The 27,679-nt window shown below is 36.4% G+C and overlaps 1 protein-coding gene across 1 annotated transcript in view; it reads left to right on the top strand.

Moving 5' to 3' along the window:
* The window catches only part of DNAH8 (dynein axonemal heavy chain 8), a 127,279-nt gene that overhangs the window by 11,579 nt on the left and 88,021 nt on the right, over nt 1-27,679 (top strand). The window contains exons 10-28 of the mRNA XM_063390866.1: nt 1,181-1,282; nt 2,566-2,712; nt 3,660-3,857; nt 4,382-4,458; nt 4,909-5,008; nt 7,168-7,287; nt 8,003-8,138; nt 8,840-9,027; nt 9,959-10,039; nt 11,363-11,479; nt 14,007-14,126; nt 14,867-14,996; nt 16,011-16,117; nt 17,047-17,153; nt 18,096-18,156; nt 19,571-19,766; nt 21,362-21,555; nt 23,191-23,317; nt 26,318-26,553. Coding sequence (XP_063246936.1) covers nt 1,181-1,282; nt 2,566-2,712; nt 3,660-3,857; nt 4,382-4,458; nt 4,909-5,008; nt 7,168-7,287; nt 8,003-8,138; nt 8,840-9,027; nt 9,959-10,039; nt 11,363-11,479; nt 14,007-14,126; nt 14,867-14,996; nt 16,011-16,117; nt 17,047-17,153; nt 18,096-18,156; nt 19,571-19,766; nt 21,362-21,555; nt 23,191-23,317; nt 26,318-26,553 — 2,544 coding nt within the window. The remainder of the gene's footprint in view (nt 1-1,180; nt 1,283-2,565; nt 2,713-3,659; nt 3,858-4,381; nt 4,459-4,908; nt 5,009-7,167; nt 7,288-8,002; nt 8,139-8,839; nt 9,028-9,958; nt 10,040-11,362; nt 11,480-14,006; nt 14,127-14,866; nt 14,997-16,010; nt 16,118-17,046; nt 17,154-18,095; nt 18,157-19,570; nt 19,767-21,361; nt 21,556-23,190; nt 23,318-26,317; nt 26,554-27,679) is intronic.

Genomic DNA, 27,679 nt, shown 5'->3' with positions numbered 1-27,679 from the left:
GCAGTTTCCAGTCTATTTTCAGTTAGGGACACTTACAACCTGCTTTACAGTACTCTCATATCACTGTTACCTTTTTCCCAACCCAGAAATGAAACTCAAGATAATCTTAGTAGGGAGGTAATATAAAAGAGGATCTTTAATGAAGGTCTTCAGAGGCAGTTATGGAAAGATGTGTGCAAAAGCCCACCCCTACAGGGTTGAGTATTTATAGGTTTTAGGAAATTATCATAATTGATAAAAAGCACCAATTAGGAGGACAAGTGGTGATCCAATTTCCACCCTAGGTCAAGTCCTTTCTCTGGAGTTCCCCCCTTGAGCACTAGTTGTACTTCGTCCATCAGAATGTACCTGGAGGTGTTGTTCTTGGCATTGCTTCCCAGGAAGAAGCAGGATAGCATAGGGCCTTGTACCTCCCAGGGCTTGGAGCTCTGGAATTTGTTTTTTCTCTGTTCTTAGGGACAGGCCATGGAAAAGTTCTGGAAAAACTAGCTACTAGTACAATAGGTGACAGAGTTACAAATACGTGTGTGAAGAATATAGAGAACATACAAAAGAAAAAAGGAAAAACCCTAATAGCATCCTCAGGAGAATTGTTTTGAACTGTTCATATTATTTAATAGACAAAAAAATTGTCTACTTCTAGCTGTTCTCTGTGGTATGTCTCTCATATCTGTACATATTCGTCTCTTTCTGTCATTACTACCCATGGATTTTTGTGGTTGAGAAGTGGAAGAATGTTTTTTCCTTTTTATAGCCACATGAAATCAAGGTAAGGACATACCGCTAGGATACAAAATTCTTTAAGGGCAGTCTTTAAATAAGTGCTGCAAAGTGTAGAGACAACACTGTAAGTGGAGAATAGGTGTAATTCCATAAATCCTTTTCATTCTTGAATTTTGATTGATGTTATTCTGTAGTTGTGTAGTACTGAAATTATAGACTTACAAATATGTCCTGGGATTTATATATACCTCTGGGAGTGTTCTCAGAGTTTTTGTAGGGTGTTTGTTATATATAATGCATATGGTTTTTAGCCACTATTATTTCCAAAAGTGAAATTTATTCCAAATCTGATTGTATTAACAAATGTATATGAGAATTTTATTAGGTTTTGTGAAACAGGCAAATTTACTGTTAAGCTTAAATTTACAGTTAAACTTTTTTCATTTGTCTGCCCTAGGTTACAAACCAAATGGTCACAACATGTAAAGCATACATTACAGATGCTGGCTTGAATCGACTCTGGGATCAGGAGACACCAATAGTCATTGGAAAAATCAATGTTTGTATTTTGGTGTTTTATTATTTACATGTCAAACCAATTGATTACCTGTTGATATCATAAGGAAGTCCATATCAATATGTATCAAGTGCTTCACACCTCTTGGCTTTTTTTATTTCATGATGCTTTGAATGTTTTCCCAATTCTTAGCCCATGGGCATTATTGAAATTACAATGGCTTCATCTTTATCATCACAGACAGTGTGGTCTGTCACTGACCTTGGAATTGGCATCTTTGCTTTATGTGCAACCAAGAAATTAATATTCCACATTTTTCTGCCTTGAGGAAGAGGGGCTATGGAGGAGAGTATAGCTCTGATTTGGTACCATTTCCTCTACCATGGAAAATCTGGCATTTGAATAGACCCTGACTTTGTTACAATAGTTCCTTTCCATACAAGATTTCCTTGGCATACTATGGAAGGTCAGTGTTAAGATCGTATTCCTCTTTCTTCATCTGATGATGACATTAAGAACAAATTAAACGAATGAAATATGCTGTGGCAAAGTACGTGCAGCTGTGGGAGTACTGGTTGCCAATGTTAACTTCATTTCCCCCTTCTCCCTTTCCAGACCTCAGCTGCTGAGCTCCTATCTCTCCCAAAGGCATGGAATACAGGGGAAGAATCACTTCCCTCATCCTGCTGGCCACAGTATTGCTGATAGAGGCCAGGATGCTGTTGGCCTTGCTGGCCATGTGAGCACACTGCTGGCTCATGTTCAGTCTGCTGTCAATCAGTACCTCCAGGTCCCTTTCTGCCTGGACAGTGTCCAGCCACACTGTCCTCAGCCTGTAGTGCTGCAGGGGGTTGTTGTGGTCAAAGTGCAGGACATGGCACTTGGTCTTGTTAAACATCAAAATGTTGGATTCAGCCCATTTATCCAGCCTGTCCAGGTCCCTCTGCAGAGCCCTCCTACCCTCCAGCAGATAGACACTGACATCAACATCTGCAAATTGGCTGATGGTGGACTTGATCCCCTCATGCAGATCATCAGTGAAGCTATTAAATAGGACTGGGGCCAACGCTGATCCCTGGGGACACCAGTAGTGACTGGCTGCCAACTGGATGCCATTCATCACCACTCTCTGGTTCACTGCACTGTACTGCTGTGTGTTTGTTCATGTGTTGCAAACACTTTCTTCAGCTACTGAAGGAAAATCACTGTATTTAAGTTGTTGCCTGTTGACTGAAACCAGATTAAGTGATAGCCAATGGCTTGGGAATGTCAATGACTCTAGTCACAAGCATAATGAACATGGTATCGATTCCTTCACTTTTTAGGAATGCATAACTCTGTTGAAAGAATATCAGAAATGCTTCCGCGAATCTAAACAAGACACTTCAGGCCATCTAGGAGAAAGGGCATTGGAAGTATCAGAAATGTACATTTTTGGAAAATCTGAAGCTTTTTGTAGGAGATTAGAAAAAGTGAGTATATTGGGTGCTATCATTATTGGTAAAGAAGAAGCATCTCTCCAAAGAAGAGTTTGCAAAGTGGATGCTTGACAACATAAATTCCCTTAATCATCCTTTAAAGGAGTCTATAACTCTCTATTGAGAGAATTTAGGCACTTTCACAGAATAAGTTGTCCCAGTGCTGATGCTGTTACCTCACAATTGCCTTCTCACCTTATCAATTTATCTCTTTTAGTGTGGACAGAAATAACCTGATTGATCTAGAGTTAAATCATTATTTTAAGAGGTTTAAAATTATGTGAAAAACAACACAGTTTTGCTTTTTTTGAATGACATTAAAAACTCATGTTTACTGCCAAACATTCTTGCCAAAATTCAGACAATTTTTCAGGTGATTCTGCTGCTTGTTGTGGTCTTAACATTTAACTTGGTAATGCAGTTAAGGGATTTTAAACTAACATTCTGGAGTGGAAAAGGTAATAGGTGCTTCTTGGCACAAAATAAGGTCAGGCAAGGGATAGGATGATAATCATCACAAGGTAAGAATTCTGTGAGTCTTTGATGTACTTGTTCATCACTCAATATATATACTAATCTGTAGAGTTGGGTTTTTATTTTTTTTCTGTGAGGTATCTTTTTGTCGTCAGTATGTATATGCCATGCTTTAACTCCTTTTCCATATCATTCTATTGGACCTAGCAGTAAAATATAAAAAAACTCTTTATCATTAACAAAAACAGAGATTGTTTTACTTTGTGTTGGGTTGTGGTGAGAACTGATGTTGAAAACTGAATTAACCATGCTTCAAGTACTGAAGATACTTGACTCAGAAACAACACATTTGTGAATGAAGTAGCTAGAGGAGTAGCTGTAGCTTATTTTATTTTGCTCAGGTTTTAGTTTATAGAGGAAATAATGAAGAATTAATAATGAGCATGAATATAATACCTTTATTTCAGATAATGGAGATGATAGCCATAGAACAGAATTTTAACACACTGACTCAGTGTGCAGTCGAAGGTATAGATCTTATGGCAGTAAAATTCAAAAATATCTACCACATTTTTCAAAAGAAACCATATGATACCCTTGATCCAACAGTAAAAGAATTTGATGTGGATTTTGTGAAATTTATGTCAGAAGTTGAACGTTTAGAGGTAAGTAATATTATGCCTTGCTATAACTTACTTGGAAAAGAATCTATCGAAGAGATTGTCAGTGAGACTTTGGATTGTGAATAGGCCACATTGTTCTTCTAAAGAGCATGGAGTTTGTGTTTGTCTGGAGGGAGGCTTTTTCCATTCCTTCTTCCTCTTTCAAAGGAATGTGTAAAATATATCAAGCACTGTTCACAAATGATTTTCACTCTGCAGCCAAAATGACAAAAGTTATGAGACTTAAGAGAATGATATATGTAGAAGCTGTTTATTAGCCTGAAGGAATGTGGTCAGATTTTGGGCAGAACAAAGCTGCAACTAATTTGTTTATTTCATAGAATTGTATGACATTTTAGAAATTAGTTGACTGAAACTAGATATTTATTAATTGTATTAAGCATGGCCTGATGGCTGCTATTTTGTGCTTTAAGTAGTAACAATTTCAAATGCTGCTATGTTAAGAAAATATCATCAAAATACTACTCTCTGACCTGAAAAACCACACTGAATTGTGTATTCTTTAGACACAGCTACAGAATTTTATGCGTACCTGTTTTCGGAAAATTTTGTCTTCACAGACTTCACTTCAGTTACTTCAAAGGTATTGGCAACTATGTTTTAAAATATTTTAAAGTACCTTGAAATTTCTGGTTAACGCAATTTAAACAGCCCAGCAAATTTTAGAACAAAGGACCTAAATGAAAATTTTTCATTACTGATACTCTGAACCACATAACCGTGATAAAATATATTTTTTCTCTTCCTTAAGGGAATCAATATATTCTGTTTCTTAATTTCATTAGAATATTTTTATACACAGAAGTTTAAAGGAAAAGCCTAAAACATACTAACCAACAATGACCAAAATACCCACCAGAGCAGAAATTTTCAACTTGCTTAAACTTCCTCAAAGCAAAAAAGTTTTCCAGATTCAAAAGAATTTCCTAGATTTTTTGCCTATTTCACTTTGTCTAATTTTCATATCCCCCAAAGTAAATTAAAACAGTTATTATTTTAGAAATGTCATTTTGGGCACTAATTTTTAATACAGGTTTCAAAATCTGAATATGCCATGCCTTCAAGAAGAAATAGCACGCACAGTTGGTCTTATTCTTCAACATTATGTAGCAGAACTCGAAGCTACTAAAAAGGTATTTAATTTCCTTTCAGTAAGTTGTAAACATCATGTTAAAATAGGAGCAAACATTTTATTAGGAATAATTTTTATTTATTCTGCCTATTTCACTAATTTACTCCCAATTCTCAATTTATCTTACTTCTGTTTTTCTGTTACAGAAAAGGCCTTAGTGGGTGGACAACACAATATGCACAGTTGCTCTTGAAGGCAAATTTGTCATCACAATTTTACTTTATAAACCAAAATATTTTCTGTTATTCCCTCATCAATTAAATATAAGAAGCATATTCTTTATTGGCTTTGTACATTGCTTGCATGTACCTTTTGGATTTTTTATTAAGTGAGGCTTCCACAGTAAATTTGCATTTATAAGTAGCTGTTATCAAATGTTGTGGCAGCATAAATTCATATAATATATAGGTGAATTGCATTTATGTTCATTATAAAGTAATTTTTCATGATTTTTGTAGTGCACCCTGACTGAAGTATAAATGAGAATTAAGTTCTGGGAACTGCCTATACCACTTGACTGTAAACTTTTACTTTGTCTGTAAAATAAACATCTGCATCAGAACTAGATTCCAAACTCCCTTTTTACTCAAGAAAGAAAGGATTACTCTAGAGTGAGTTAATCTGATCAATTTTATATAGTCTCCTGAAGATTTAAATAGTTCCCTCCAAATTACCATTTTTCTTCAATGAATATAAAGGGAATGTGGAAAATCAGACTGTCAAAAAAGTTTTTTGAGATGTTTACATTTTGTAAGATCCATGATAGAAGTTTACACAAGGAGCCAATATCTATAAACTCTGCACTTATACGTGAATTTTTCCTCCAAACAGTGACTTAAAACAGTAGCCTGTTTAAAACAAAGCTGCCCTGAACAACCCTTTACAGTGTGCTTTCCCTACCTACACACTGTACATAACAATCCCTGAACCCCTAATGACTGGCTTAACTAGGTGAACAGATTTTCAGCAGCACTGCTTGCTTAAAAAAATCATGTAGCCCACTCTTAGCTGTATTTTCCCAGGCAAAAGAAGAATAGGAGCATTTACTGAGAGGGTTTCACCCAGGTGAGTTCCTCTCAAGGTCACCATGAAGCTGCTTGGATTTCTTTGGTTGGGTCTGTGCAGGAGACAGGGCAGGGCTAAGAAGATGTGCTAGTTAGTGAAGAGTTGTGTCATCACAGAGTCTGTGTTGTCACAGCCTGAGTTGGCATGCCTAAAGCTGGGTGGATAAAAAAACTTCCTTTCTTCTGTCAAAGAACATGTCTTGATTCTACTGACTAGTTCTAACTATTTGTTAGATGCTACTAACATTGCCTTTTATGTTTGCCAAGCAAGATATTTCTAATAAAAAGTAGCTCCTACTGCAGTGTGGTTCCAAAGTGGTTGAATACTACATCAATGCAAATGTACAGTATAATTTTAGGCATTTTTTTTTCTTTTTTTTCCCCACTGTAATGCAGCCATTCACTGAGCAGGGAATATTTTTTCTCATTTTGGGCACAGATAAAAGCATGGGCTGTTTATCCAGGAGTATCTACATGCATTTTGATTAGAAGTTAGTAGAAAAGTGCATATCATAGAATGCTAAATTATCCTGATTTGGAAGGGACCCACAAGAACAATTAAGTCTAAATCCTGGAATGTTATCTAATTGTCAGATATATGTGTCTGAAGAACAGTGTTGATGCCTCTATGAGGAAAACAGTCTCAGTAAACGATCTAGCTCGGGTGTCTCCTGAGGCCAGTCCCCAAGCAAAGGAGGAAAAACCCCACAAGGGTTCTCCTGGCATCACTTCCTTAAAGAGCTTGGTTTCACAGCAGATGGCTTCAAAGGCAGGTGTGAGACTTGATCCTGAATGCTGGCTGCTCAGCCCCGGGGCTCACAATGCATTTTGGTGTACTCAGGACTCTGTCATAAGCACAGCTGAGAAACAGCGTGAGATAATGGAGACAAGAGAGGGACCAGCAGTGATATGTGTGCATCTTTGAAGAGTAACAAGTCAGGGAAGAAATACATTTTTCTCTTTATGAACTGTTGTGTGACTCCACTCGAATTTAATCTGTTTGGGAGGAGGAAGAAATTGTGGTACCAGAGAAAACAGTTTAGCATTTCAATAGATTTTTTAATACATGTGTTTAATGATATTATTCTTATTGTAGATTTACCAAACTCAGAAAGATGACCCTCCTCTTGCTAGAAACATGCCACCTATTGCAGGAAAGATATTGTGGGTGAGACAGCTATTCAGAAGGATAAATGAACCAATCAGCTATTTCCATGTAAGTTGATGTGCCAAAAAATTAGGTGTTTTGTGTGAACTGTCTTACTTCAGTAGAATGATCATAAAGCTTCTGGTCATGATTATGTCACTTGTTATATGCTAAGCAACATTTTTTGGTATGTCTGTATTGCTCTGCAGTAACCCTTGTTGTAGATCCAAGATGTAGTGTTAGAATAGAACAGACTAGACTATTTCAGTTGAGAACAACCTCAAAGAATTCTTGAAATGTGTGAGTGATTCTCCTATAAAGCATCTAGTGTCTCATGTCAAATTAACTTCTGTGTGAGAGAGGTTTTCACTTTCCTGTTTCCCTCAGATGTGAATAGGGATCATCTAAATCTGTTCCAAGGAAAACAGGCATAAATATCATTACTGGTTAAAAAAGGAAATTTTACAATAAATTTTCAGTCATTCAGTTTGAGTAGAACTGAGTATCCATTTCACTGTTAATTGCAGGTATTTATGACAGTATATTGAAGTAATTGCTCTTACTGATGTTAAATATTTAGTATTTATTCCTTACAAGTTCTTACTAACTTTATTGCCCTGTAAATTTGAATCATAAATATTTGATACAGTTTTTAAGAACTCCGTCAATATAACTCATAGTATTAACCTACACTATGTATAGACAATGGTTGAATTGGGAAAAACCTAAGTGATATGGGCGGTTTTGGATATAGTTTTAATTAGAATGTACTGTGTTTTAATAGAAACATTCAGATATCTTGGCAAGTCCAGAAGGTAAAGCAGTTGTTCAATCATACAACAAACTTGCATATGTATTGGTGGAGTTCGAGGTAGTCTATCATGATGCATGGATGAAGGAAATTTCACAATTACAATATCGTAAGTAATTAAGTATGTAGTTGCTTATTTAAATTGTTGTTGAATATTAAGTTAGCATAAATCAAATCAGATACTTGTCTTAAGCCTCAGTAACCATTAAAATTACGGGCTCAGTAATACAATCTCTACGTCAGTGCCTTATTGACCTTGACACTTGGTTTTGATGCAGAGGATTGCAGATTTGGTGCACTGTTTGACAGATGACTGTAAATATTACTGACATAAATTCAAGACACAAATGACTTTGGTATTTAAATTCTCTGTGTGTACTATTTAATAATTCTTTCTGGTTTTTTGTTTTTGTTTTTGTTTTCCTGGTATAATAATTAATAAGCTTGTATTGCCCCATTCCCGAAAGGGCAAGTATTACTTAATGTCCAGAAATGTTTGATATTCAAGTGTTGTGTTTCCTGGTCCTCAGAGAATTAATTTCATTATTTTTTAACTTGGGTAGAGAAAAATTATGACAGAAATAAGACTGGATCTGAGACTTGGTTAGTTTATGAAGAGAAAGGCAGAGAGTTAATATGATGGAAGTCAGTCACGTATTTTCTTTAATTGAAAACAACATAAAGCTATTTCACAAGTAACCCTACATAATTAATCAGTATATTTTAATATTAGAAATCAGTATTTCATAATAATTTATAGAATTTAAGCAATTGTTTGTCATAGAAACTGATATTAGAATGTCTTTACAGCCTTACAATCCACGATACTTGTGCGTCATCCTACAACTGAGAAGTTCTTGGTTAATTTTGATCCCCAAATTCTAGAGATTGTGCGAGAGACGAAATGTATGATGAAGTTGGGTCTGGAAGTACCAGAGCAAGCAATAAAGATAGCAATAATAGAAGATAAATTGATGTCAAACAAGTTGCAGTTAGAGGTAAACTTGAAAATTATTGCTGTTTAAAAAATTTAAAAAGGAAATGTGTTTGAACATAGATTTTTTTTTTCTATAGCTAAAGATTAAAGCTGGATAAGAGGCAGTTTAAGATAAATTTGCAGAATACACAGGTGGACATAGAAAATCTCATTTGAACCCCCCCTGCTATGTCCTGTGTGGGCTGGTAGATACTAAAATATAGGAATATATACTTCGTATACCCAATGGCATTCTGAGTATGCTTTGGTCATGAAATAATTTAAGCTGTACAAAAAGTTTCCATAGTCTGGAAATCAGTAAAATGCAGGTTTTTAGAGTTTTTGAGAAGAAATATTGGAGTTAGTCTGGTTTGGAATATATGGTGAGCCACAGAAACATCAAGAATTTTACAGGTTGCCTGCAAGAGAAGTTACATTCGTTATATCTATTGTAGTCTTCACTATGGTGTGGATACATTCAAGAACCTGTATCTTGGGGATGAATTGCATCATACAAGACTTTTCTCTGTGTGTGTGTGCGTATAGCATAAGACAAGAGGATATTTTAAAATGGAGTTCACACCTGATTTAAGCATTTAAAGCATTTGATACTCAATTTTAATGGGGTATTGCAAGTTACGGTCACCAAAGCACAAGTTGTCTTTAGTTCTAGAGAAAGATCTTTCTTCTTCTGGCTTTGTGCCTTAAGAAAGTGTTGCACAAAGATGGCTTTCATTCTTCCTTCTGTACCATGATACAAATTCATTACGTCCCAGAAATGATGTTCATAGGTATGTAATGTCTATGTAAAATTCTACAATTGCTTTCACATACAGCATTGTGCCGCTTTCAGTATCTTTTTCAGATGACTTGATTGTATGAAAAATTGTTCCCTTGAGTAAAGAAATGCCTGAAATATTTTTCTTGATACTAACCTTTATAATAATCAACAGGGTCTTGTCCAGGCTTATGAAGATTTGTGTAAAAGAACACCAAACATCTTTGTAAATCTGCTGACACCAAAAATGGAAAGGGTTAGTATTGCTACATGCACTTCAGTATACTTTGTAAGAAGTTAAAATAACTTAATAATAATTTATAATTCTGAAATATTTAGATGACTCTGCATGTTGTGAGCTTAATGCGTTTTACTGAGACCTTTAAGACTAAAAATTTTCTTTACATCTTTCATACACTTCTCAAATAATGTGTTTTACAATCAAATAATCTTAGTGCCCATGAGATAGAAGACCAGTAGAACAAAAAAATATGGTCTTTGAGGTCTATTTATCTCCACAAATCCCTGGCTTTAACATGGAAGTATGCTCTGAGAGAATTATTAATCTTGTAAATTGAGTGAAATCTTGAAATCTCTTCAGTGGTGTAGAATGCTACACTACAATGTTTTATGCTACACCAAAGGTGCAGTTTTATTGGAAATGCAGAATATCTATCCCACAAGTAATTTTGTTTTGCCAGACATATACAAGTGTCTGTATGTGACTGTTCTAAGTAACTCTCCCTGTTTTGGTTGTAAGTAGTCACACTAACAGGTTGGAAAGTTTGTGTAATTTTGTATAACTACAGAGTTGGACAGAAATGTGAGAAACAAAAAACCTGAGGCTGTAGTATGCCCTTCCCTTCCCTTCCCTTCCCTTCCCTTCCCTTCCCTTCCCTTCCCTTCCCTTCCCTTCCCTTCCCTTCCCTTCCCTTCCCTTCCCTTCCCTTCCCTTCCCTTCCCTTCCCTTCCCTTCCCTTCCCTTCCCTTCCCTTCCCTTCCCTTCCCTTCCCTTCCCTTCCCTTCCCTTCCCTTCCCTTCCCTTCCCTTCCCTTCCCTTCCCTTCCCTTCCCTTCCCTTCCCTTCCCTTCCCTTCCCTTCCCTTCCCTTCCCTTCCCTTCCCTTCCCTTCCCTTCCCTTCCCTTCCCTTCCCTTCCCTTCCCTTCCCTTCCCTTCCCTTCCCTTCCCTTCCCTTCCCTTCCCTTCCCTTCCCTTCCCTTCCCTTCCCTTCCCTTCCCTTCCCTTCCCTTCCCTTCCCTTCCCTTCCCTTCCCTTCCCTTCCCTTCCCTTCCCTTCCCTTCCCTTCCCTTCCCTTCCCTTCCCTTCCCTTCCCTTCCCTTCCCTTCCCTTCCCGTCCCGTCCCGTCCCGTCCCGTCCCGTCCCGTCCCGTCCCGTCCCCATCCGTCCCATCCCATTCCATTTCTTTGACCTTTTTTGTTGGAACCTTGTAGCCTCCCTTGCACACCACTCTGTTTTATAAGCCATGTTAGTGATTCTAATAATAATAGCACTTGTTTTAATGGTTTTCTGTTGTGGTTTTGGTTTATTTTAATCTATTACATTATATCTTTATGCTTAGATGGAAGGTGTGTTGAGGCAAGGACTTACCATGTTGACTTGGGCATCTGTCACGCTGGAAACTTTCTTTCAAGAAGCTGATCAAGTTCTGCACATATTTGGTCAGCTTTTGAGAAGGGTAAACACTTGTTCACTATTTAAATAAAACTAAAAGCTTATAGAAATTATTTCTAGGATGCTATTTTTCATATTTAAACATAATTGGTAAGTATTTTTTGTACCATACATATAAATTTAGTTATTTTTTAAAATAGGTTCCTTTTTTTTGAGTAGGGATATACTCAATGATTCTCTCCTATTGTTGCCATCATATGTTTGATTTTTGCTTCTGTCCTTAAAATAAAATCTATTTCCACTTTTTATCTTCAGATTCTGGGGCTTTCACTCTGATTTGCAGAGTTAATGCCTGTCTTTGAGTGCTTGTCCATGAGTCCAGCTGCATAAAAGATGCTTCCATGTAAAAACTGTTGAGTGGAGAACTTTGGAACTCTATTAACTCTATTCATAGCAGGCGTGTTGTGAAACTGTGTCCTCTTTGTGCAGCCCATAAAATAATGAAGGAGAATATGTTTTTTCTTCACACTTCTCTGCATGCTGCTCTGTGCTCTTTCACTCTCTTGGTATTTGTCACATAATTTCTGAATTAATTTGATTCCATATTCAATATCTACATAAGTAATCTGGATGATGGAATCAAGTGTACTCTGACAAAGTTTGCCAATGACACCAAGCTAAATGGGAAAGTGGAGAGCTATCCTACAGGAAGACCTGAATAGGCATGAAGAATGGACTAACAAGAACCTTACCAAATTCAAAAAGGACAAATTAAGGTCTTGCACCTGGGCAAACAGAATCCAGGAGTGCAGCACAGGCTGAGATCTACCTGACCGGGGAACAGCTCTGTGAAAAAGGACCTGGGCATCCTTGTGGATAACAAGTTCAGTGTGAGTGAACAGTGTGCTCCTCCAGCAAAGAAAGTCAGTAGGATGCTGGGTCGCATTAGCAGAGATAACAAGTCACCATCCTCCTCTACTCGGTGCTGGTGAGGCCAAACCTGAAACTGTATTCAGTTTTGGTCCGTGCTATACAGAAGAGATTTGGAGAAGGTTCAGGGCAGGGCCAAAACAATGATCAAAGGACTAGGAAGCCTGACAAATGAAGAAAGGTTGAGAGAAATGGTTTTGTTCAGCATTGAGTAAAGAAGGCTTAGAGGAGACCTTATCGTCATGGTGTAATATTTGAAGATTGTCTGCAAAGAAGATGGAGACCCTCTTTTTACAATGATTACGTAAAAAAGATGGGGATAATGGATATAAATAACTCATGGAAAGATTCCAATTTGACCCAAGAGAAAATACTTTTGCAGTGAGAACAGTCAGCCACTGAAATAATCTCTCACTGGATGAAGTGGAATTCCCAGAGCTGGACAATTTTGAGATTCAGCTGGACAGGGTGCTGGGCCAACTTGTCTAGGCTGTGCTTTTGCCAAGAAGGGTTGGACCTGATGATCCTTGAAGTCCTCTTTCAACTTGGTATTCTATGATTTAACATGCTTGAGGACCAATATTGGCTTGTTTTTCTTGCGAGAATTTACCTTGACAGTCAGATTGCGCTTCTGGCTCAATGGTTAAATGGTGTGACTATTATATCTTCTGTTAATATTGTAAATTGTGTCTCCTATGGTAGGAGATTGTTAGTCACTGGTCAGTGTATCTAGTTCTTTTTATGTATGGCAGAAAATCGTAATTATGATCAATGCTCTATTTGCCACTGAAACCCAAAGCTGGAAAAAGCTTGTCTGTGTCAGAAATGAACAATTCTGTAAGCCTTAGTATAACTAAAATAACCATGTTTTTATGTAAAAATACTATTTTCCTTAAATTGGTTTTGTGCATTTTTTATACTTCTCCCTCCCATATCAATTAAAAAAAGTTAACCTTGGTTGGACTCTTGGTTGCTGTGAATGGAATATTATTGTCAAATAGGAAAAAAGTGATGTGAAATGGAAGCATGAGATATATTGTGAAAAACAAGATGGAACATCACAGATCCAGACTACTTCAGATAAAAGGTTAAAGGATGGACAGAAGTCAGTTTTACTTGGATTCTGCCATGGCAAAACCAATTCAGCATAGTTGTTTGTATACTAATAATGCTGCAATTTAGAATCAAAAACCCAGCAAAAAAACTCTGGACTGGAAGAAGGAGATGGATTGAAGATTAACCCATCAAGCAGTTTACAGTAGATCCACCCCTTGCCTTGCTGCTAGACTTGTGGTCAGTAAGGTCATGAACAAAAATCCAATTTTATTGATATAGTTGTTCTGTTACTCTGTTTTCTTTATTCTAGAAGCAGTGTATCTTGCATGACAGGAATGATCTAGGGTCTGACTTTTTCTTACTGCCTGTCTGCTTAAAAATGCAGTTAAACCAGCCAGGATTCTTTGGGATTCTAGTCATTGTAAATAACCCTTAAGTTATTGTAACTCTAGTTACTATTCACTTTCTTAGAGGATTTTCTACTTTGTAGCATTGTTGCATTTATTTTTCTGCAAAATATTTCTTACCTGATAGAGCTCTCTAAAATAGAATACATTTTGCTTTAAAGATAAGTGTGTGGTATTAACATGATTTTCTCTTTTTAGGTTACTGTGATAAGTGACGTGCGGATTGGTTTAATATTAAATGAAATATCTCGTACTTCTTTGCTTAACTTGCCAGTAGATAGTTCTATAGAAATAGAGGATCTGTTGGCTGACAATGAGGTATGTGCCACTTAAAATCTTTCAACTTGAATTCTAGGGTGTTAGAAAAAAATGCCTTAGTAAATGAAAATAAAACTACAAAATTCTCTATGTGAAAATACAGAACTTTATTTGTAATTAAATTATTTTGGTTAAAACATTTTATATGAAGATACATTGGTTCTTTGGTATTTAGGTACTTAAGCTGTAGTATTTCATAAATAATCTTATTTAGGTTCTTTGTACTTAGATGAGATTTTTTTGGTATGAAGGTCCTCAGACAGATATAGCCTTTCTTACCCCCTATTTATCCCAAATGATTGTTTTAAAGGAGAAGGCAAAAAATGCTTTCCAACAAGTATATTTGAAAATCTGAAAGTTTTCTTATTCCAAAATAGGCTAAAAATGTATTAATTATCAAATCAGTGCAAGTAAATAAAAACATTAAGGACAGTTGAAACAGTATTTGGGTAATTTCAGACTGTGACCTTCCTTCAATATTTAGGATTTTTTTTTTGAGCACCTAAAAGTACCATCACATTTCAAAAAGGGGTTCTTTTAGGCATTAAAATACAGTGATAAAATAATAGAAGTTTTTATGAATATACAAGTATATTTTAATAAATATGTGGTTTAATTGAAATAGTTTTGGTCTGATTAATACAGTATTTAGGGAAATGCTTTGAATCTCCATGAAGAAAAACAGTAATAAGATATAATCAGTGATAGTAAGACTATGCATTGATATTTTTATTTAACAGGATTATACTAAAGAATGTGCTGAGGTATTGAACGCGAAGAGCATGCGCATTGAAGATGCTGTTCAAGATCTAATAGATCTATTTGAAGAGCATTATGAATTTTCATCTCCTAAGCCCTCAGAATCACAAGGTAGTTAATGTTGCTTATTAAAATTGAAAGTGCTGTAGACTTAGCTAGTTTTTATCAAAACTGATCTGTTTTATCTGATCATCTTCAGACTTCCCCCTCCCACTACAATTTCATCTGTGTCACAGTTCTGCCTTTAACCACTGTTAAACTAACACTCTACCTCATGAAATATGGAGATAGTTCAGTTTTGGTGGGGTTTCTAGAGTTAAAAGCTGTCCTTCTGTTTAGATTAGCAAAGTATTTGCTCTAGAGGCAGAACATTAAAGTTCCATTTCTCTCAGTCACTCATCATAACTCGCCCATTTCACATCCCCCCCATCTGTAAGTGAAATCCAGTGTTCTTCTCTTCTCTGCTCTGTCAGATATTTGGTACTGTCCCTCTGTTTTTGACTTTCCTGCCGCAGTAGAACTATGTGCTTTGCTGGCTGCTCAGTTTAAATTAGTGTAGTCAAATGCTGGCACTTGTGTGGCTGGTTCCCACTTCTTTGGGGTTTTCTTACAAAGATTTTAGAAGATCCTGTACTGTTACAAGATAAATTTTTCCCTATTTGGAGGGAAAAATAATGTTGTAGGGAAAAACTTATTTTGAGGCTTAATCAGTAATGGAACTCTTTTGTTTCACGGGATTTTTTCCTTCTGGGTTCAGGTTTCTCCAGCTGTAGAGGCGTAGGCAGGGTCAATACTCCAGGTGGTTCAAAGGGATGCAAACAGAAAAAGATGACACAAAAAGATTTCTATGACTTTTGTTAAATTGTTTATATTGATTTTGATTTTTTGGCCATTTTCACTGATATATTCATGTCTCCCTATCTGTCTTTAGTAATAGTTTGTTAAGCTAAGGCTGGTAGGCTGGACCTTAACCACATTCCTGGTGTGAAAAAATCACAAGATAAAACCAATTTTTGGTGATGCAGGTACCAGTAAAATAAAAATCAGTATTGTTTTGCCTCTAATGAGGGGACAGCATGTTTTAAAGCAGAATATATATGCAATTACATTTCTTTTTATTTTCAGGAAAACATATTGCATTTGAAAGTAGAGGAAAGGAGAAAGAAAAAACTACTGAAGGATCTCAAAGTGAGGATAGCAAGGGCAGCAATAAAGAAGAAGAGTTTAAAAAGGTATTTTGTGAAAATAAGGAAATTATTTTTAGACCAATTGGATTAGTAAACAGGATCTTGAGTTTTGGTAGCTGCATATCTGTATTACAGATGTATCACATGGGTAGTATCAAATGTAATGTACAAGTGATGAAATAGCTTGCCTAGAAAGTACATTTAAGATGAATTTTAGTTTTCACAAGTATATTGCATGTTATTCCAATTATCACCTTTATTAAACAAATTCTTGGCACGAGTAGTAAGTGTAAAAACTTGAGACAATAATGTGCCTAAGCCATAACACAGGCTTTCCTTCTTGGGTAGACAGGATCTTTCATCCTTTCTATCCATCTCTTCCAAAATTATTAATAAAGATTATCTTTGTACTTTACCATGAAGAATGCAATCTCTTCATGTTCAGCAGAGAAGGAAAGTATAAGTACAGAACAAAGACTGTCAAACTTGCAAGTACAAATGCAATAATGCCACAATGTTGCATTGTTTTTTAAATAGTGATCACTTCATGTTGCCATATTTTCATATTCTTAATCCAGTTGGATTTTACTGCATTTGTCTTTTATTCCAAATGGATACATGGGCACCAATATTCTTTAATAATCCGTGGTTTGGTTTTGTGCCTTGGTTTTGTGTTTGTTCTTTTTTTAATATGGAGAGCTTTTCTGAAGGAGCATAATTCAAACAGATTTCAGATTCTGTATCTGAATAAGACAAGTTGTTTCCTCACATACTGTATTCTCTTTTCTATTCAGCTTTTACTTATTTACTTACTTACACCCCCCCCCAGCTTCTTACTTTGTGTTTTTCATGTAGCTTACAGCATAAATTCCTTCTGACAAAATCGATGAGATTTGACTTCAAACCTTTTTGCAATAATTTTCAGGTTCCTATGTGAATACGATGCTAAATAATGTGTGGTTTATTTATTACAGAACTGTAAAGACTTACTTGCCTATTTCAGTCGCCGGCTGCTGATCAGCCTCCAGAAAGCAACCCGACTGTCTTTGGATCGTATTAAAAGAAGAATGTGTGTTCCACTGTAAGTTGCAAATGAAAGATTCCTTCAATAGTATGCACTCTTTATGAATTCTTCATGATAAAGGCAAGATCCATACAAAATCAGTCTCCTATATTCAGTATGATTTCTATAGATTCTTCCCTGCTCGAACAGGCATACATTTCACCGACAGAATTGTTTCAGTATAATATATTGTATTATACTGAAAGCCTACTTGGAATTCTATTAAGAGAATTTATTTCAAGCAAATGAAGTGTATGATGTTTTGTCATTAATGTTTGTTAAAATCTGAATTACTTTTTCTTTTTCTAAGTATTTTTGTAAAAAATGTATTGAAATCCTTATCAAAGTCAATAGGATTTTTTTTTTTATTTCCTTCATATTTTTCTACTCTTTATTTGGTCACTGTATCATACCACAACATTTAAAATTTTACTTTGCTCCGTGGTTTTAGGTTTCAGTTTTAATTTGGAGTAGGTTAACATCAAGTTTTTATAATTTTGCACTAGCTTTTCATCTTTGAAACTTTTTTCCCGTTCTGTTGAATACTTATTTAAAATTTAATGGGGCAGCTTTTGCTCTTGATAGACTGTTGCCATCAGGTAATGTTGTCACCTTGTAATGATCAGTGAGACTTTTTAATGCCCTATTCAAAGCACTGACAGAGTTCCATCATTCTGAATCTGAGAGACTAAAAACTGGAATCGGAAAATACTCTGGACAAAAAATTCTGAAAGCAATGGCTGCATCCAAGCTAACCTTTGTCAGAATGGTGGAGCTCTAGCTGTTTTCTTTATCCTTTAAATAAGAAACCTCTGTAAGGTTTGGAAATAGTACATAATTTCATGTGTAAATTCTCTATGTGGACTTGGTCAGAGAATGTAGCTCAAAATTGTATTCCTCAGAAAAACTGAGGAGGTTTGTGGTGAAGTGTTTATGATATGTGTCAAAATTATTTTACAGCAAATCTGAGGACACCACTCCTTTTCTAAAAGCAGAAGTACACCTTGATATTCCCAATCTGGTAAGTTTTATGTCATATAGGTAAGGTAAGATACACTGTCTCATAGTTATCTCTGCATTTGCCCAAGTGCAGGGTGTGGGCACGCTTCCGTTGAGCCAGCATCTGTTCCAAAGGAGAGCAGTTGCTCACATCTTTCAGTGCACTGAGAGCACTGATGAAATGTGCTCGCAGTTCGAGTGCTCTGGCCACTGTCTCAGTGGTGCTTGCAGAACCTTGCTTTTTAACCTTGTGTGGTTTAGCAATTACATTGCCATTTGTTCATCCATGAATAATAATAATAATAATTTTAACTCTCACTTGTGTAATCTAAACCCTTTTGTTGAATTTCAGTAAACATTATCTTTGCTGAGTTTGGCTTTAGTCACCTAACTGTGAAGTTAGATGACCAGAATCTGGAACACTGAACAAAAATAGAAGATTCAAAACCAGAAACAGGACTTGTGGGTTTCTGTGTACAGGGGAAAAAGACGGCTCAATTGCAAAGAACTAAAGCATTAATTTGTCTTCCTTTTGTAGAATAAGATAACTATGAGTCAAGAATGTGTATTTTTTTATTTTATGAGAGAATGTAATAAAATTTCTCAAATGTCTTTTACAGCTTAATGGTTTTATACTGAAGTTACAATGAAAAAAAGGTTCAGCTCTGAGGTGATATTCCTTTGACACTGAACTGGTGTTCATATCATCCTGTTATACATTCACACTCCGTGTGTGTGTGTGTGTGTGTGTGCGTGCGTGTGCACACAATATGTAAGTTCTGTCAAAGTGTAGAACGTTTACCTTGTTAATATTTACAGAAGCTTAAAGCACCAAGCTGTACCCACTGCAAAGGAAGTACATCTCTCTCTCCAGTCCTCAAAGCCTTGGCTGATCCAGGACAGTAATCAAGTGATTCAGGATAAAATACCATTTTGCTAATGCTAATGAGATCTTGCAAGAGCCTTGGTTCTATTTATGCAGCTGCTCACACATAAGGCCCGAGAAGAGTGGGAAGTGCTGTTTGCACCATAGCATGAAATTTCTAATGCTTTGTTATTCTAGAGTGTAAAAAACAAGGTTGGTAATGCATTCCCACACATTATATAACAGTCATTATCAAAAGGATGCTTAAAATGTTGTAGAATTTTTTAAGATTCTAAAATTTTAAAATAGCTGTAAAAAAAGCCAATAAATATACCTCATATACTTGATTGCCATTTCACCCACAGTATGACTGCATAATTAGATAGTAGGTCACTACTGTATGTTTCATCTCTTTAGAAGCAATTTTGAGCCAGACAACCTGCTAAAGTTATATTTTCCAGCTTCTCCTCTGGGGTAAGCACTACAATTCACTGTGAGTGGAGTAAAACTGAGGTCTCCAAAATGACAATCAGTTGCATTTTTTCCAACATTTTTCAACTCTTTTAAATAGGTAATTGTTCCCAGTTTAGATGATATACAGCAAGCCATCAATCGCATGATTCATTTAACACTGGAAGTAAGTCGAGGAGTTGCTCAGTGGGGACAGAGGCATTTGCAAAGATCTATTTTAAAACCAGAACCAGGCACACAGCAAGCAGCTTCTGCAGGCTTTGGAGCACAAGGAAAAAAAGTCAAAAAAGGGGAAAGTAAGTGGTTTGTTTAGGTTTTGTTTTACTTTTTACTTTACTTTTTACTGTAATAACTATGCCATATATAAATATTTGTGAATAACCTCACTTTTCTTCAGAGAAGCCTACTGTCTATTGTTTTACATTAATTTGGGGGGTTTATTTTGATTTAATTAGCTGTATTTTTCAGAAATAGCTTTTCAGGCTTACATAAGTATTGCAACTCTGAAAAACAATAAGTAACAAACTGAAAAATTGCTAGCTTCTGAATATGTTACTTAATTTAAGACAAAGTGAGTGGTTGATCAATCTTTTTACCTACTTAGTGTGGAATGTAGCCATAATGACATAGCTGAAACCACAAACCGTGATTTTATACTAAATCTCATTGAAATGTTGAGATACAGCAAGAGCCAGATTTCAGGAAAGATTTCAATTACTGGATGTATTCCTAGATTGGATTATAAAACACCTCAAATGTTTTTTCATGTGAATGAAAAATGTTTGACTGGAGACAGACCTACATCCTACATCCTACAATTTGGTCAAATACTTTGTTTCCTAATATGGTTTCCAAGCATCTCTCCATATATTTTGCAAGCCACTGTGAAAGCCGAATTATGTTTTTACCTTTGGGTTTTCTTAGCTATTTGACTGACCCAGTGATATGCAATCCAGTTAACATCTTTGTTATCATTCCTTTGAAAAGTCTGTAACGTTTTGGAAAGTTTTTCTTTCTGACGGTCCAGAGCTGTTACTTTATTCTTCTACTGATGTGTCTTGTATGATTCTAACCTTTTCTAAAGGGGCTTCAAGCAGGGTGGCAGGAGCCAATCCTTATCAGGCACTCAGAGTATTTTCCTCTGCTGTGTCAAAATACACCATCAGCAAATGACCATTTTCATCACCTTTTAACTAGACACCAGCAGCACCTGGGGGCATATGTTAATATTTGGGCAATGAGATTATGGAGTAGACTGGTATGGATGAATGAATCTGAGACTGTTTCCAGTAAGCAGACCCCAGAAAAGGTCTTCAGAGTAAAAGAAAACTTGGAGCTGCCTGAAGTTCCCCTCATTAAAAAATATATGGGAATGGTGGATTTTTCTTCATTGTTCACTGAAATCTGCTTCAAAATGCTCAGGCATTGTCATGGCAGAAGTAGCTCATCAGATCTGAAGAATGTCAGTTTCTATATTGACCCTGATTGTCTCAGCAATTAATCAAAGAGCTCAAGAAGCTTACACTGCTTTAAACGTATATACAATTTAAAAACTTGAACTATAAGACTTTTTTAAAAATATGAAATAATGTGGAATGCTTATGAGGCCTTAGATGTTCTGCTTGCAATTAATTTAAAATTGAGAAAATGAAATTTGTGAAGGAAGAAGACTATTTTCTTTCCATTTGAAAACCTTCATTTGAGATTGAATTTGCTCTAGCTGTATAGTGCCTGGCATGAGCTAGCACCTGGTACTTCAGCTAAAGTTAGGATAGGATATTCAGCCTTACTGAAGAAGCATCATTGCTCAATTTGGTATGCATAAGTTTAGAAGAGAATTCTAATCAGACTTTCAACAGTTCATTGATTTATATATAATTTTCTTTTACAGAAGGAGCTGATGATAAGGTTATCAGAAAGCTAAAAAATTTTTATGCAGGTGTTGCAGAAAATGAAGCTATTACTAAAATAATTGTGCTTCTCTCTTCTGCTGGGAATTCTCTCAAAGAAAGAGCTAATGAAGTTCTGAAAGAGTTTGATAAATATAAGGTGCTGTGGACAGAAGATAAAGATACCAAATTTCAGGTCAGTTTAACAATGATTACTTACAGGACTATTCTTCATTAATCCTGTCTTTTGAAATCAGGAAACATTTGGAAAAATCAAAGGAAAAAAAAGATGTAGAAAGCACATTTACAGTTGAAATTCTTCTTTTATCTTTCTGTAGAAATGATACTGTATCTGCTAAGGAGAAGTAATAGCATTTTACTTCTGTGTAAATAAATATTTGTGTTTTGGTTTGCCTTCACCTGCTTCTGTGCCATTGTAGATACTGAAAACCTGGTAATTGTTTTATTTTGTTTGTGTAACTCTGGATTTTTGTCCATGGAAGCCAGCCCAGTTTGATATGAGGCATGTCTCTATGCAAGCACAGGGAGCACAGGGAGTTAACAAGAAGAGGTAGAGACATGCACATGCCTGCAAGGCTACTGGTATCACAGGGTTATTGTGGGATGGCACCTATGACTGGAGTGTTGGAATGGGGGGACACAGGCTCTTTAGGAAGGCTAGGCAGGGTGGACCAGGTCAAGATTAAAAGGAGGGCAGGGATGGGTGACATTATCGGGGAGATCTGCTACAGGCTGCCTGACCAGGAACTGCAAGAGACTTTCTGTAGACAGACAGGAGCAGCCTCACATTTGCAAACCCTGATCCTCATGGGGGACTTCAACCATTCAGATATCTGCTGGAGGAACAGCACAGCAGGGCATAAGCAATCCAGAAGGTTCCTGGGATGTGTTGATGATACTTCTTTGATCAAGTAATTGAAGAGCCAATGAGAAGGGGTGCCATACTCTACCTTGTTCTCACCAACAAGGAGGAGTTGGTGGGGAAGGTGAAGCTCAAGGGCAGACTGGCTGCAGTGACCATGAAGTAGTGGAATTCAAGATGAGTTTATGAGGATTAAAACTCCACCAATTCATAAGCAGGGCTGAATATGTGCTGTTAGCCAAATTAAAATTTTAAGTCTAATCAAATTATTGTTTCTAGCTTGGTCTAATTGCTACTGAGGAATAGGACACTTACAGTGAAAGCTTCTATACAAAGGTAGTTAAATTTTATACACACGTTTCTACATCATAAAAATTTCTACATTCTTCCTTTTCCACAATGCTAATCCTTCCACTGCTTGTCTGGATACTCTTAAACAGAAGAATAGAAGTGGGATAAAGCCTTCAGCGTTTATTACTTGCCCATGCAGTGTAAGCATAATCAATACAGGTCTTAAGTAACATTTCTGAAATGCAGCTTTGGAGAAAGGTTTCTACCCTTGAGTTCCACTCAGGGAACTACTTGGAAAATGTATTTTATTGTGATTGTTTCACACGTAATTTGGTTTATGGGGTAGTCTTTCTGTAAGTGTGGGCATGTATTTGATGTCTGTTTTGTAACCTGTTTTCACAAAACAAATATGTCCTTAACATGTCTTGGTTATCTGTTTCTCTATTAAATTTGGTTGGAATTTCCCAACAAGGTTGAGTGTTAGTGACAGAGAAATTTATAAACATTCATTTTATTATGCTAGCAAGGCTAGAGAAGGCTAAAAACAAATATAATAATGGTATACATTTTCAGTAATTACTGAATAACAGTTACAAAATGTTTTACCAAAGTTATGGAAAAGGACATTTGCTAATTGATATTTTAAACTACACACAGGAATTTTTTGCTACTGCTCCCTCCCTGTCTGAAATTAAAGAAGAAATAGTTCACTATGATACGTTTGAGCAAGAGATGAAAAATTTAAAACCCATTATTCTTTTTGGTCCAATTGAATTGCACACAGGTATGATATTTTCTTTAGTATGTACATTAAGATAATGAGTCATGATAATGATAAAATAGTCACAGAATCAAAGAAGATGCATAGTTGAAAGGGACCCACAAGGATCATCAAATTCCAACTCCTGGACTGGCACAGGACACCCCCAAGAGTCACATCATGTGCCTGAGAATATTTCCAAACACTTCTTGAATTCTGTCAGGCTTGGTACTGAGACCACTTCCCTGGGGAGCCTGTTCCAGTGCCCAACCACCCTTTGGGTTAAGAACCTTTTACTAATATCCAACCTAACCTTCCCCTGACACAAGTTCAGGCCATTCCTCTGCGTCCTGTCACTGTCTGTCACCACAGAGAAGAAATCAGTGCCTGCCCCTCCTCTTTCCCTCACAAGGAAGGTGTAGCTGCAATGGGGTCTCCCCTCAGTCTCCTCCAGGCTGAACAGACCAAGTGACCTTGGCTGCTCCTCATACAACTTCCCCTCAAGGCCTTTCATCATCTTCATTGCCCTCATTTGGACACTCTAATAGTTTAGTATCTTTCTTATTTTGTGTTGACCAAAAATGCACACAGGGCTCGAGGTGAGGCCGCCCCAGCGCAGAGCAGAGCTGGACACTTCCCTCCCCGGTGCGGCTGGTGATGTTGGGCTTGCTGCACCCCAGGACATGCTTGGCCCTCCTGGCTGCCAGGGCACTGCTGACTCATGTTCAACTTGCTGTCAATCAGGACCCCCAGGTTCCTTTCTGAGCCACTGCTTTCCAGCATCTCATTCCCCAGTCTGTCCCTACATCCCCATTCCAGGTGCAGAATCCAGCACTTTCCCTTGCTGAACTACATATGGCTGGTGATTGCCCAGCCCTCTGATTTGTAGAGGTGTCTCTGCAGGGCCTCTGACTTTGAGGGAGTTAGCAGCTCCACCTAGTCTGTGAACTTCCTTAGTATTCCTTCCAGTTCTATGTCCAAGACATTTAAAAGGTGTTGGAGAGCACAGGGTCTAAAATGGAGCCTTGCAGAACCCCTCTATTGCCAGGTCCCCCATCTGATGTCACCTCATTCACTGTAACCCTTTGTGTCCAACCTGTGAGCCAGCTGCTCACCCATCACATGACCTGTTTATCCAGCTGTGTGCTTTGTCTGGAACGGTACTATGAGAGATAGGTTCATTCTTGTAAATATGAATATATATATTGAAATATATGTAGACATATTTCAATATGAATAGAAATCACAAAAGAGACCTCACTGACTGTCAGCCAGGGGTCACTCAGACCCTTCCAAGAAATCTAACTTAAAAAAATCCTCCATTCCCCTTGCCTTCTCCGCTTGTAAATGTGGACACAAAATTCTGTCATGACTATGAAGTTGTTACGGAGGCTTGCCAAAGAGTTAATGAATGTGTATTGACACTGATTTGATCATCTTTGGTACTCCTGTCTGGCACCAGGTCAGCCAATGATTATAAAGAACACTGGAAGCATAAAGCACCTTCTTTGCTCCTGATGAAAGATTAGCACTTAACAGCATGAATGTTTTTTTCAGTTTCAGTGTTTGTTTCAGGAGGAGACATGGCTACTTAGTCATTCCCATGTTTAGTATCTCTAGCTCTCTGAACATGACTCTCTGAATTAAGCTGTTGATTCTGTGGCAATTATTCCACACTGATTGTGTTTAGGATTCCAATGTCAGTTATCCCTTTCATCTCACAGGTTTTTACAAGTCTAACACATCCTCTCTGGAGCAACTATCTGGTTGGTATCTTGCACCCAGTAGAAAATGTGTCTTGTTGCAAATATTGGTGGCTGCATTTCTAATGAGCAACCCTTTCTTCTGACAGATTCGTTTGATTAGATGAAAAAATAATCTGTAAAATTTGTGTTTCTTGCATATCAGAGAAGCAGAAGTTGCCTGTTTTGAAGACTGGAGTTCATTTAAGGATCTTGGTGGTGTGTTAAACCTATATCTTCCAGTGAACAAACAAAATGTCAGACCGCTGACTGCACATCCTCATCCAGTTCCTGGATGCAGTTTCTTCTTAATGAGACCACTCTGGAAAACTCTATCTATTATTGTGTGACCAAGAGTAGTAAGAAAGAGTGTATCCAAAAGAATGTGGATTTTGTTGATGAGCACAATACTCCCTTGCCTGTGATCACTGCATGAAAGGGACCCAAGTCCTCTAGGTTACAGAACAAAGACGTTAAATGTCTTTTATGATCTGGGACAGCAGTTACTTTCTTGGACTCAGTTTAGGTTTGGGAACTGATTTATTGTGATTTACAGATTTTACCTTCTGTCAGGGTGTGGTAATTTTCTTGAATTAGCCCTGGGCTTCAGGAATCATATCTTTAATGTAAATAGACACATTATTAAAGGAGAATCTCTATCTGCTACAAAACTTGTTTTGTCAGCAGGAATGTTTTATGCTGCTAGTATATTTTGCTTTCTTTTACCAAAGTATGAAATGCTGCCTAAGAAAATTGGGGTTTTTTTTCTGAAAATAAATTCGAATTCTTGACTCTTTTGGCTCTTCAGTGTTGGTTTGTGTTTATATATTAACTGCATATAACATGATATGTCACCTCACAGTTTTAGCTGTGAACTATTCCAAGTCCCAGTTCTGAAATCCAAAGATGCCATTTCCTCAGTGGCTCTAAAGTGTTTAAATATCACGGATCTTCATACTTTTGGTTAATGTATATCAAAGCTATTCTCAAAAAATCCACATTAATAAGTAGACATTTTGTTCTTTATTCATCTTCTCGATGTGCTCCACTAGGCAAGCTTAACAATATGTTTTACAGATACCATAATATACAATAAAACAACAGAAATATATTTAATTAGAGTTGAAATTGTTTTGAAACATTTAAAATGCTTGAATGGAATTGCTTGTCTGCTGTTTTCTAACTGCCATTAAAGAACCATATGTGATGATGTGGGCTTTTTAGAGAAAAAAATTATTATATGAATTGAGTAATTTTTTTATTTTATTGTTTTTTAAACCAGCGCCACTGAAAAAAGCTTTAACAATTGAAGCCAATTCCTGGAAGATGGTCCTCTGTCAGTATTTAAATGAAGAATATAAAAAGAAATTGCTAGATATGGTGACGTTCATAAATGATTACACAAACAAATTGTCTCGACCTCTGACTGACTTAGATGATGTCAGATTAGCAATGGAAGCTTTATCTACCATTCAAGAAAAGAGATCAGATATAGATATGTCTATGGGACCTATTGAAGTAAGATGACTTTTAATTTGTTATATTGGAAAAATATTGTTATTATTATTATTAATAATATATATAAGTGTCACAGGATAAGATAAAATTTGAACTCTAATAATTAGTTCATTGTCTTGAAGGAACTAGGCTGAAGATGGGAAACAATATTTTTGGTCTTTTATATTATAAATTATGAATCAGATAATTTGATAGATACTGTATCAATACAAAACAGAAAAAAATTATTTCTCAAATTATAATATAGAAACAATCTAGGAGACAACATGCAGAAATAAGAAGATAAGAACACAAGACAAGGGAGCACTGTGCTGCCTTTTGCTTTTCATTAGCCTTAATCCTCTTACTTTTTCTGTGGGTATAATCAAGCAGCTTGATCCTTTAACCCCTTGAAATATAGCCAGAGAATATTTATGGAACCACACATATGCTGTCAAAGACTGGCAATATTCTTTTAGATTTTCTATAAGAAAGAAGCTGAAAGAAGCTAAAACAAGCTCATTATAACCTGGTATATTATAACTACTTGGTATTTACTATCACTCTCTGAAGTAGTCAGCTTAATAGAACAAATTATATTTTCATCCACCTTTTGAAGAAATTTTGCTGTATAGTGAGATTTCCTTTTTTGAAGACTGATCTGACACTTGAAAGTAGTTTCTGTAGTTGTCACTTCTGCTAGTTTCATGGTAAGAAAGGGGGTTTTGTCTTAGCAATTTATTCAGTGGTTCATAAGAAAACAATGAGTTCTGTGATTAAATGATGTAGAAGTAAACTATGAAAATACAGCTGCCTTCTTAAGTGTGCATCAAGTATGTTAGAAAGTCTTAGCCATACACCAAATAGAAGAACCTGAACAATAATTTAAACATTGAAAGTAATATTCACATCAACTACATGTTATTAGTCTGTTTTCAGGACATGATAACCATACTCACAGCTGTTAAATAAAGCAAACAGGAGGAACTGAGTTCAGCACTGTCTACTTGCTAGGTTTTACACGTGTAGGAAATGATGCCAACTTTGTAAATAAATAAAAAGTATTAAAAAAGATGAAGGATTAACAATTTTGTTTATTATTATTATTATTGTGCTTCTCTGCCACTTTGAGACGAATATTTAAGAT

The sequence above is a fragment of the Prinia subflava genome, chromosome 2 (assembly GCF_021018805.1).
Source record: "Prinia subflava isolate CZ2003 ecotype Zambia chromosome 2, Cam_Psub_1.2, whole genome shotgun sequence".
NCBI lineage: Eukaryota > Metazoa > Chordata > Aves > Passeriformes > Cisticolidae > Prinia > Prinia subflava.
Note: the sequence above shows the minus strand (reverse complement) of the source record. Positions and strands in the feature narration are given on the sequence as shown.